Source organism: Myripristis murdjan, chromosome 22 (genome assembly GCF_902150065.1).
Source record: "Myripristis murdjan chromosome 22, fMyrMur1.1, whole genome shotgun sequence".
Taxonomy (NCBI): domain Eukaryota; kingdom Metazoa; phylum Chordata; class Actinopteri; order Holocentriformes; family Holocentridae; genus Myripristis; species Myripristis murdjan.
Window position 1 is genome coordinate 3,527,618 of NC_044001.1, and position 12,500 is coordinate 3,540,117.

A 12,500-nucleotide genomic window follows, 5' to 3' on the forward strand; every position below is an offset into this window, starting at 1 on the left:
AGTGTCAGTGGTCAGAGGCATTTCCATACCTGACAAAGACAAAATTCTGGGGGTTAAATCTGGATGCTTGGAATCATTTGGCATTAAAAAATAGTAAAATTTTAAAGAAAGTGAATGTCAGCACAAAATATCAGCTAACAGGAGCTTCAGTCTAAGACAGTCTAAAAAACCCCATATCAGTCAAACTGCAGTTTCAGCATTGCCAAAGTGCCAATATTTTACCACAAGTGATTGTGGAGCCTAAAATTAATCCTGCAGCCCTAATTTGAAAGCAACGGATGAAGCTTTCTAAATGCATTATAACCATAATTCTGTGTTTTATGTGTTCCCGTTTGATGCTTTTATGTGTTGATCATGAACCTGCAGCATCCCAGGATCTCCCAGACTAACCCCCCCCCCTCCACCCCCCTTCTTCCTCTGTGTGTCTCCCAGCAGGGCTATGTCCTCGGCAGCCACCACGTCTCCATCTGTGGACAAAGTGGACGGATTTTCGCGGAAGTCTGTCAGGAAGGCCAAGCAGAAGCGGTCGCAGAGTTCGTCCCAGTTCCGCTCTCAGGGCAAACCCATTGAGCTCACGCCCCTGCCGCTGCTCAAGGGTAAGGGGGAGGAGGAGCTGTTTTTATGTTGTTTTTAAGTGGAAGTATTTTAAGTAGAATCTCACAAGGTGCTTCCCTGCTCATTGTGGCTGAAAATCACCCAGGATCTGATCTCTTAACCTGGACTGAGGCGATGACATCGGCCAGCACCAGGATAAAATGTATTGGCATCTCAGATTTTTCCTCTAGGCTGTCTGAGACCAAAAAACAGATTAATATGTCAGAAATCAAACAAAACTGTCTATGATTTTCTCCTTTTTTCTAGTTATTTTGACGCTAAACTGACTGTCCAAGCAACAGTGAAAGTGATAGATAGATAGATTGGTACTTTATCTGTAGATAGTTAACGTTTCATGCTCAGTATTGTATCAGCACTGAAAAAGTGGTATTGGTTCATCCCTGGCATCTATATATCTGTCAATATGAAAGCTTTTATTGACCTTGAAGAAGGCTGAAATGCAATCAGTTTATTTCTTAAGAGAATGTGTGTTACATAATGATGCGGCTTGGTTCTTGCAACACTGTGAGTCAGATGCATCAGATTTTTTTCCCAAGTCCCCTCAAGATTTTCATCACTTGTTTATTGAGTTATGGCCCCTGAAGATGATGGAGAACGCAGCCCAATAAACAACATTATTGAGCTGTATTGTCTCAGCTGACTGCAAGACAGCCTGCCACACCTGTTAGTTACTCACCGAGGCCCAGATTTACTAAAAACATTAGTTGGCACTAAAATGTTTTTAGTGTTTAAAGTCTTTTCATTGGTGCAACAGAATCTTGTTGACCAATCTGGGCTTTTTGTTAATGGTTTTTCACACATGAAAGGCTTCATTAAATTAGGGCTGTACTAGATGGACAGCAATAACAGACAAACATTAATCAAACAAACATGTAGATTAATAAGTTGATGTTATTATTGGTATAGGATCATGACTGTAATTTCTTCCACTATGTGTAGTTAAGTTAGTTAGTTTGCTGGGATCAGTGTGTTTGGGTTTTAATTTAGTTAAGAAAGTGGTGAGAGGTTTTGTTGCGACTTTGTGACAGAGGCTTCACCTTTACTCGAACCGGCCTCTAGCGTGTAAACCGCTCGGTGACTGTGTGTGAGTCTGCTCTCTCTCTGCTGAGCTCTTGTCCTCGGTCGTGTCATCATTAAATTTTGAACCGGTGCTGGTAAATTACCTCCAAACTGGTGCAGCGGCGACAGCAGCCGGTGAAGTCAGGGGTGGGACGAGTCGCAGTGGAGAAAAGCTCCTTCCTGCCTGAGTGCAGCCAGACTCGCTCTGTCTGAGTGTTTATGTTGTTGTTTCACGCCCGTTCCTGTGTTTGTGTGTGTGAGTGAATAGTATGTGTGTGTGTTAGTGACGTGCCTAGACAGGTAGATCATTGCGGCGATGACACATGGGCAGGTCAGTCCTGCTCTCTCTCTTTGTGTGGCTGAGCAGGAAGAGGCTCTGTGTCTGTGTCTCCAGACTTTATCACACACCGGGCAGGGCCACAATTCAATGCTATCATTTATTGTCTCTCAGCTGAATCATACGGTGATGATGTGGTGACTTTGGGATATTGTGGCAGATTTTTTCTGTCTAAACTGCTGATTGCAGGCAGGTTTTTACACAATTTCACAATTAAACTTGAAACATTTTAAGTTGAAAATGGTTTAGTTTAGTTGGACAAACATTACAGTTCAGTTGAGTGAGAAGGAACATTCATTTGAGTATTTTAATGTGAATTATTATAATATGTGAGTCATTATGATACATATTATTGTGATAATGATTTCAGGCAGCCCCAATGCTGGGTTGAGAGAGTGCAAACCTTAATCTTATTTATTCATAAACAAGAGGGTTTCATCGACTATCTCTTAGTTTATCTCTTAGTTTGCGCCTCTGGAAACTGTCTTTCAGCATATGGCTTCATGAAATGCTTTGCTGGAATACTTTTAATTTTAACCTTTATTTAACCAGAGACAGAAAATCCCCTGGAGATTGAAAGCATGTTTTGTGCTATCCTCTTTTGCAAAAGTGTTTGACTTTGAATTTTAGCGTTTAACCCAAATAAAGGGGCATATCCTCTCAGGACAAATGAAGCCATGTTGGACTCATTCAGATCTTGTTGGACCGAGGTCTGAATGAGACGTGAGAAACACCATTTTTCTGCCTGGTGTGATCACAGTGAGAGCGAGGTGTGGTGGTGAGAGCAGGAATGCTCCCCGACAGAAACCAGGCAGACTCAGACCAACACAGACAGATCTGAGGCAGCTGGTCTGAGGTTTGCTGGAAAATCACTTCCTGGTTCATCTTGAGAGGTGCCGCCCTGCAGAGGGTGTGTCTGCGGATGGGAAGGGTGTCCTGTGTGTGTGTGTGTGTGTGTGTGTGTGTGTGTGTGTGTGTGTGTGTGTGTGTGTGTGTGGCCACTTTGACTTGCTCTAATTTGTGTATGCGTTTGTCTGTTTGTGCATCTGTGAGTGTATTGTTCCAGTGTGAATATGTGCAGTGCTGAAACAATTAATTGAGTCATCTGTTGGTCAATTGACAGAAAATTAATTGACAATGATTTTGGTAGTTGATGAATCATTTTAGTGATTAATTAAAAAAAGATGAGATTGACTTCCTTTTCTCTGTTCATGTCATTATAACACATTTTTTTATGGCTGCTGGCAAAACTAAGAAAAGCAATTTGAAGTCATCACTTTAGGCTCTGATCACTATCCATTAGACTTTGTGTTTTTTTTTTGTTGTTTGTTTTTTTTAACCTTGTTGGATACTGAATGTGTCTACATGCCATCAGACAGCACACACCTGGTCCTGCTTTCACAAACAGCCGGCCTCGTCAAAGATATGCAGCTCATTTGTTGAATATGGAAGTGAATATCCAAACAATGTCAGGTATGTCTGATTTGGTTTAAAGGAAGGACACTGCAGCATTCTTTTCATTTGCTCTCATAAAGCAGAGCATCCCGGCAGTCTGTTTTCATAAATCTGCCCGACGACTAAATCTGCCTGACTGCCAGGGCTGCATGGTTATGAATTATTGCTTGTGATCACAATTATTAACCCTGAATATTAGTTTTGGTGTCAGGAAGTGTTTATTTTATTTACTGTTACACTTATTATGGGGTGTTTCTTTCTTTTGTCTTCTTTGTTTTCTAAAATGAATCTACTTCAGTACTTACCATCATCTGTTCAGAAAGGATTCTCCATACGACAGATAATATCCACTGACACAAGCTAAAATGTTTTCAGCATTTTCCTCATCATTTTGCAGCTTTTTTGCCCCAGAGATGGTCTGTTCATCCTGATCTTTTGCACATGTCGCACTTTGAAAGGTTGTGATTGGTCATGTGTCATGGAAAAGCTTGGTGCACCACGTTAAGACTTTTATAAAATTGAAAATATAACAAACACCTCAACATCACGATAATATGTAATTATTAATCATCTTTGATTAAGTGTGCTGCCCGTCAGAGAAAAAATTTAACTGAGCATAATTAGAAAAGCAGTTATTGTTATACACCTTTATACAGATTCAGCATTTCAGTAGTGTAATAGTACTCTGAATTAGACAGCTATATTGCCTCAGAATAATTTTCATAGGTACGTGACACTAAGGTGTGTCAGTCTTGTAAATAGTATAATTATGATTGCCTTGTGTACATAAAACACCAGGAAGTGCATGCTTTCATGTAGGCAGAGTTTACATTATAGTGGTTTTTTTTTTCTCCTGTATTTATCTAGGCTCTGAGCATGCACTCCGTTTGAGCGCTGCTTCATTTCCACACACTCAGTTCACATTCACACAGCTCCACACACACTCGACTTCCAGGCACTACCACGCTCGGCTAGTGTTGGCCGCCCGGCAGCCGCTGTAACATTTAATGCAGCTTTGTGTATTTGCTGCAGGCGCCGGTTAACGCACAGTAAAGTCGGCCTCGCCTGAAATAGAAACAGTTGAACGCGTCTTGACATACAAATTTGTTTACATGGTGTTCCAGATATTGCCTGGTTGCTGCTTCTCTACTGTTTTCTTTCAGTGTGAGAGCAAACATCGAGGAGCACCGACTCCCCAGGTGTGCGATCAGGGCTTTATTACATTGTGATGTGCAGTTTTATCTGACTGTGTAGGTATAAAGATAGAGCGTGGCACCTGGCACGACACCGCAAGGGTTAAGGCTGCGTTATACTTACAGTGAAATTGAACTTGCCTGAAATGAAACACAGTTAAATATTTATTTATTTATGCTCTGTGCCCAACATAACCTCGGGAAACTGGAAATGGCAATGACCAAAAAAAAAAAAAAACAGAACAACAACAGTGACTAATGATCAGCTTGTTCAAAATGAATGGTTTGGAGGTTCAACCTGCCGAGCTTGTCTGGGGATTTCTCCACACGTATGACCAACCAAGTGGTTTTTAAAGGAATACCTCACTCAAACACTGTGTGAACCCTCCCTTGCTGTTTGATGAAAAAAGCTTTTAATCGCATGCCTCATGGAGAATGAAGGAAACGCAGCTGTTTCTGTGAGCATGGATTGGATCGTCGACTTTGACCAAGAGTAGCAAAATAGTTACGAAAACGTAAATTGGCTTGGCAATTCACTTGGAGTGTCGAGTTTGAGATTTGACACTTTGACATTTTCATATCCTTTTTGCTGCTGTTTGTCAAAAACGCCGATCAACTCCATGCTGACAAACATGACCACAATTTTGGGAAACTTTATTCTCTGCAAGGCATGTGATTAAAAGTTTCTCTGTCAGACATTCAAGAGGGTGAAGTATTCTTTTACACCCGTTGGATTGGTCCAAAGTTTGTAGAAATCTCCTAACAAGGTCGGCAGTGTGAACCTCCAGACCATTCAGTTTGAACAAGCTGATCAGGAGATGTCAGGATGGAGAAGGAGACTAAGGCAACGAACCGGAAAAGGAAACTGTGACGGTTTTCTTTGAAAGCAACACATTCAGCCGCATGGTATTTTAGACCAGTAGCACATGGTCTGATGTGGGAAGAAATCAATTTGTTCAGCCTACAAGCACATGCACGCTGCATGGCCTGAAGCTAGCCCAATGCCACGCTGGCTCCAAGTCCTTACAAAGTCTTATGACAGTTTTCCAAATGATGAGTCATTGAATAATCTTAAATTTGGATTAATTTCGACAAACACTTTGTCTAATTTCATTCATCTGTCTCTTTGTTTTAATAAAAATGAGTCGTCTTCTACATCAGCAACAACATTCCTGATGTTATAGAATATATATTGCACTTACCTTTATATATTCAACCTGCAATGCCTTTTTGAATGAGAAAAAGATGATTTGGCCAAAAAATTGTCTTGAAGGTAGACGGTGCAGTTTGAAAGTGAAGGGTACACCACTTTGTTGACAAGTGTAAATGATGAGTTTGAGGAAAGCATAACTAATGGCATTAAAGTAACACTTTTCAATGGCTTAGAATCTAATTTTTTTTAATATCAAAAGACCACAAAAACTTCAAAAATAGAGCAAAATCCCCTTATATCCAAAGATATGATGAGGTACAAGAGTTGAGCTAGGCATATATAAGTTATGTTTGTCGAATTAATTGGAATTTATAATTTTTTACTGTATTAAAACAAAGTGGTGTGCCCTCCCCTTTGAAATGACATTGTCTGCCTTTAAACTTTGTTAAAATTTGTTTTACAAAAGCTCGTAAAAAGCGTTGAGCTCTCTTGACAGCCGTAAACACCCTGCAAGTGCGGTGCTTCGTTTTCCTCCTTAAACATGTCCTTTTGCCGGTACCACCCTGCCAAAATTGGTGTCTGCTGCAAGCCCATGCTGGCCTTTCAGTTGTTGATGGTTCACTTTCTCGTTCACTCTCCTGGAAGAGATTTGAATCAGAAACCTTCCTTGCCTCTTTAACCTCTTGGCTCCATATATGTACAAGTGGAAGAACAAGGATTAAGCAGCCATAGATAAACAGCAGGCTCACCCTGTGACAAATGCTGAAACAGGGATTATAGCAGGGCCTTCCCTGCTATAACTCACCACCTCCACCTCTAAAATCAAACTAGTAAATGAAATTTGCCGGCGCAGCGCCACCGCGATTTCCACAAATGAGCTCGGATGGTTTTCGTTGATGCCCGGCCTGCAGGAATGCCACACGGCACCCGCACCGCCTTTTGCTGTGGGATTCGCTCTTTTACCGATGGGCTCTTCCACCTCTAATCTGTTCATATTATATAACTGCCAAGGAGATGCATATCTGTGTTTTATTAACTGGCTGGCAGTCTCCCCGGCCGCCTGGAGGCTCAGCCCACTGAGGAATGTTTTTCAGCAGCACTCAGAGGAAGGTCAGGGGTTTCTGTTTTGTCAAGTTTGTTTTTTAAGATTTTTACTTGCTAATAAGTTTTCCTTTCTCCTACTCAGGCTGCGTTTTTATGCATTTTTTTTCTCTGCTTCGTATTTTTTATGATGTCAGGGGTGTGATTTTTCTTTTTCTTTCTTTCATTCTTTTTCATTTTATTTTGTTTGGCCATATCTCCCCTGTTTTATTGAAATGAGAAAGAGGAGATATCACAGACTTATCTTTTATTTCTAGGATTTTTGGATGTGAGTGTGTTCTAGCAAACAGTTTCTTGATGTAATAGAGTTTCCTGTTTTCATGCCTTCCATTCATTTGATCCTGCTGTTACAGGATGTAATTGTTTAAGAGAGAGCAGTATGAGGGATGTGACTTGGGCGGGTGGTATGTTCAGGCCACAACCTTCATTCTAACTAAACTACCTGTTTACCTGCCTTTCCCGTCATGTAACACTGCCTCCCCAGGATGTTTTATTTGTGTATAAGAAAGGTATCTGCATATTTTTCAGGGTTTTGCCTCCTTTGTGTACACCCATTTTCGTTTCTAAGGCACCTTTCCTGTTTTTCTCTCACCCTGTTTATCCTGCGTTTCTGGATTTATTTTATTTAGATAAGGGAGTGGTATCTTGCATCAGTTTCATCGCCCCTCTAGGACGTTAGAGAACGGTGTAAACCACAGCGTTTAGGATTTCCCCCTTTTTTTCTAACAGAGTGAGCTGTTTTACTGCCTTTTTGTCCTGTCCAATTGCACATCATTGGGTCGTGTCCTGGTTCCCTTGTGCCCCGAGGTGCGCAGCAGCAGCGGCAGCAGAGGTGGGCGTACATGTGGACAAGCTGTATCCTTGGCACTGTCAGGTTAACTGACTGTGAAAGCACACCATCAAGATGCACAAATCACATCTCCTCCTTCTCCTTCTCGTCCCTCTCCTCCAGAGGCAGGTTAGCCACAGTCTCTCCAGCCAAAAAACGACAAGCGGGCCCGTCATAAGGCCTAGTGGATTACATAAATCCCATCGTTGGCAGTAGGGCTCGCTGAGAAGGAAGGCAATGAGGTGCAGTTTCCTCTGAGGGAACCCCAGTCTGGAGAGTATGACGCACGCTGTGGGAATTTTCATAATCATCAGTAATGCTAGGTTTTCCTTGTGCAGCGGTTTTCTAAAACTTGAAAGGCAAGAGAGTAAAAAGGCAGTTGGACAAAAACATACCAGACAGATGAAATGGTAAACAGAAGTACTGGAGGAGAAAGTAAAAGGCGTTTGCACTTGAAGAAAAGTTTTTGATGCAGCAGTTTTGTCTCCGTGCATTCAAAAATCACTAAAATACAGTTTAGTTTTAGTCACATCTTAGTCTTTTGAATTTTGTTTGTTTTATTCTGCTTTTGTTGCCTATGTTTTTAGGCAACGAAAACATTTTTAATTCATTTCTACTGAAATGTTTCCCCTTTAAATTCCTCAATAAATTATGTTAATGACTTAAATACATAGATTGATCTTTATTTCGCACCCAGCCTTTGATTTTATACTGTACTTAATATCAGTAGGAAAAATTGTCCGTTTGTCTGTTCCCTTCCACACTGAGGTCAGGAGCTTTGTTTTCATTCATCTATATTTGGCATTTTAGTCGCTTCCATTTGTTGATGGAAATGTCATGATAACTTGTCATAGTTTTTGTCAGCTAAGTTTAACTTTTGTTTCGTTTTTGTCTCATTTTCCTCCTGGAAAAAGCGCCATTGAACACTTGTAGTCATAGATTGTTTTTATTGAAAGTGAGACCAAAAACAGATATAAAATGCACTTAAATGAGATGCAAAAGTGACAAAGGTCTAACAGATTCAACAGCAGTAAACATGTCAGTCACAGATCATCATCATTTCTCGGCCCTGAAACGTTAGGTGTGGCTTCATCATCAGAAGTATGTGTGTATTGTGTAAATGTGTATGGCTGTCGTCAGTCACTCAGACATGCCAGAGGCAGGTAGGACAGTGACCCAGTACAATAACATCATTACACCAGTTACACCAGTGGAAATGCTTTCAGTCTTGCTTTAAGTCACGAGTTAATCATTAATCCCATTTTTAACAGCACTGACCATAAATATCATTGATTAGGAGTATTAAATTGAATCCGGCCTGTAATACTTGATATACTGTGCTTTCATAGTGATTCATACTTGATCCCTTTCACCAAAATGTGTTGACATTTACTTTGTCAAATGGACAAAAACAGCAAACTAACTTAATGACAAGCAGTTGAAACAACGGTGCTGATAAAACAAAATGTAAATCATGTAAAGCGTTTACACACACTGTGTAGGCAGGACAAAGTGCAAGAAGGTGTGTGTGTTTGTAAAGGCTATCTTGATGCCAGAGATTTCCTCTGCGTGCACGTGTGACTGTTCAGGCTCACAGGATGTCAGTGGACGCTATTTATGTTCACCACTGCCCTCAAGATATCGGCCTGTGTTTGGTTTGTAACTCAGCGTTTCTAATCCCTTTTAAAACCTTCAAATGGGACCTGTGGCTTAATGAGAATCAAAATGGGGATCCAGAACATAAAAAAAAATGTGAAAACTTTGCTTTTAAACCCTGTTGGCTAATTAAATCTGTAAACTCTGTGTTTTTCTAACACCGCACCCCACTGAAGGACTCTGCTTGGCACAATCGATTAAAAACTTCCACCTTCTCAGCTCAACGGTAGAAGATGAGGATGCAGTTTGTAATGTGGATATAGATCCATATGAAATGGCTCTTGACAGCCTTTTGAAGCAGATAGAGATGTGATGAGTAATGAATGATGAGGTGAATTTCCTTCAAGTCTTTCATAGCACTCTCACAGCATGTTGAATGGAAAAACACACACACACACACCGAGTTGAAGAACATGCTTCCCAGCTAACTGCACTGTCTTTGCGCTGAGTGAAAACTGGTGCTGATATTGGCACACAAGTCATAATAGGCTGACATGCTTATTTATTTATTTTTTTTTATTTATTTAACCTTTTGTCCACCAGGCAGATTAACAGTTCACAGCAGCCATATCACTCAATACAACTGTTAAATTTTGATTGGCTTGTAGGTGGAGATAGTGCCAATGCAGAGTCTGCGTTCTTCCACACGCTGCCATCAATCATCTGATAGGGAGTGCAGTGACCTTTGACCCCCTCTGGCACATGTCCGGTGTGCGGTCAAACAGGGGAAAGCGCAGGGAGCTGAGCCACAAGGAAACAGGAAGCAGGGGGTTTTTTTTGTTTGTTTTTCTTTTTTGAGAACCGGCCAAATGATACTACAAATTCGTTTTCAAGATGTCGTTGCAATAATATTTTGTCTTCAGGAGTGCACAAAGCAGCTAAACATCCACTGGCATAAATTATTTTTGGTTCGCACTTCAATTAGGTGTGTCAGTGTAGAGCAGGGAGGTTGCTGGTTTGAATCCCTGAGGATAAATAACAATAGTAAAAAAAACAAATTTGCTCTGCTCTCAAATTGCTGTAAGGGTGTAATGATTTTTCTACCGCTCATACCAGCACATGTGAACTGTGAAAAAGGTTTTCTAAAGTGATTAACATACAGTAGAGTAAGGAAGCATGAAAACTTGCCAGCCAGCTCCCTGGTTACCCAAGAGTCGTCATAGCAACCAAACATCACAGCTAGCCTGGGTTTTGGGGACTTATCAGCATGGCTGGAAATCAGATTGCCAGGATGAAACCACCCATTGTATAATTTTTTAAAATAATAATATTGTAAGTGTGCAGTAGTTAGTGCGTAATCTCCTCAACATCCAGTATCTGTCACAGCCTCATTAACATCGCTGCGCGCTGTTGATACAGAGATGTTCCCCTTAACGAGGCAGCATGAGGGAGGAATGAACAGAGTGAGAGTGAGTGAGTGAGGAGTGGTGACGAGGCTGGCAGGAAGCCTGCAGGAAGGATTAGGAAACCTTTAATGCTCCATGGCAGAGGAAGGAAGGGAAAGAGGAAGAGGAGGAGGGGAAAGAGACGAGGCCAGCCAGACATGAGCTAAACGGGGATGAACTCAAACTCCTCTCTGTCTGAGCTGCTGAGCTCTACTGTACTCTGCTCTTCTTTGCTCTCTTCCAGAGCTGCGACTAGCGATTATTTAGCTGTCAGATGTATTCATTTTTTTCTTAATTAATCATTTAATCCTTAATTTGTCAATAGTGATGCCAAAGGTTCATGGGAACTTAGCAGGGTCCAACGTGATGTCTTCAGATTTCTTCCTCAGTCTGACCAGCAGCCAAAGAACAGAACAAAAAATATTAATTTTATACTGATATGAACGGAGAAAAGGAGGACAGTCTTAGCATCTTCATGATCCCAGTGAAGCTTGAATCAGACAGTGTTTGGCAATTTTACTTAAATTTCTATTTAAGTAAATTTTGATTATCAAAATGATAACCATACAGTTTAGTCGACTGGCAAAAAAAAAAAAAAAAATCAGTTCATTAGTTTCTAATAGTTTCAACACTAAATAGAGGATGAAAAGAATGCAGAAAATTTCTTTTGTTCCTCAGATTCCCAAGGCTAGTAGTCATGATTAAAAAATCATGATTACAGCAAAGCGATCGATATATTATCATTTTAGCTTTAATCTAGCGGGTCTGGGACACATGAAGAAGACTCTTCACCAGTCTGGTTTGAATTATTCACACAAGCCACCAGTAAGGCACTGCCGAGTCATCACACCACTGTGGTGTCTGCCTCCTGCAAGATGGGAAATAACCATTCATCACAAACCAAATGCTGGTACAGTTCAGCTGTGCCTGGAGAAACAGCAGAGGTATCTGGTGAATTTTGAGGAGAGGTGGGCGAAAAAAAAAAAAAAATCTGTTTCCCTGTCCTGCTCCGCTGACGTCAAAGTGTTCGTCCTCCTGGCTCCCCTGGAGGTGCTTTCTCTTCTTCTCCTCCTCCCACAGTGACACGAGCTGCAGTGACGTCTCGGATTCAGCCCCTCCAGTCATCAGATGTAGGGGCGTAAAACGGTGAAAAAACACGAGAAACACGGCCTGCGGGGGCACAAATGTAATTTCAGCAGCTACCGAGGCTAACGCGGTCCAGATTCTCCTCAACCTAAACATGTTGTCAGCATCTCAGCTCACATTAGCTTTTTCCTCACGTCTCGTAGCTCACCTCCACCTCCACCTCTGCCTTGTGTAGGAGGACCGAGCTCTGTCTCTGACCTCCCGGGCTGAGCAGACTTTAAAAAAAGGGAGCAGGAATAGAAATAGAAAGGGAGAGTGAGTGACTTGGATGCACAATACCGCCCGCCCCGTCTTTCGGCGGTCGCCTCTGCTCTCCGTTTGACCAATGAAGCCCCCCGACGCTCTCCTGTTTCTCCTCGACCCTCCCCTCCCCTCCTCGTCCTGCCCTCGGGGGAAACCCGACCCGCGAGGTGTCTCTTTACACTTTTCCAACCCCACTTGCTACAAACAAGCCGCAGGAGCAGCGTGGGTCCACTAAACTTCTCTTTCCCCTGCACATTTGGCTCAAATCGGCTCAGATTGCGTCGTTCATGACCGTTGTTTCCGACCGGCGGGACCTGCCAGCAAACAG

At 41.8% G+C, this 12,500-nt stretch overlaps 1 protein-coding gene across 6 annotated transcripts in view; it reads left to right on the forward strand.

The window, feature by feature from the left end:
• ppp2r5eb (protein phosphatase 2, regulatory subunit B', epsilon isoform b) overlaps positions 1-12,500 on the forward strand; it is a 54,774-nt gene that overhangs the window by 7,752 nt on the left and 34,522 nt on the right. For 4 of the 6 annotated variants that reach the window (XM_030044103.1, XM_030044105.1, XM_030044102.1 and 1 more), the window contains exon 2: positions 433-596. In XM_030044103.1, the coding sequence (XP_029899963.1) occupies positions 433-596 (164 nt within the window). The remainder of the gene's footprint in view (positions 1-432; positions 597-12,500) is intronic. The other 2 variants (XM_030044104.1, XM_030044106.1) reach the window with 1 other exon arrangement.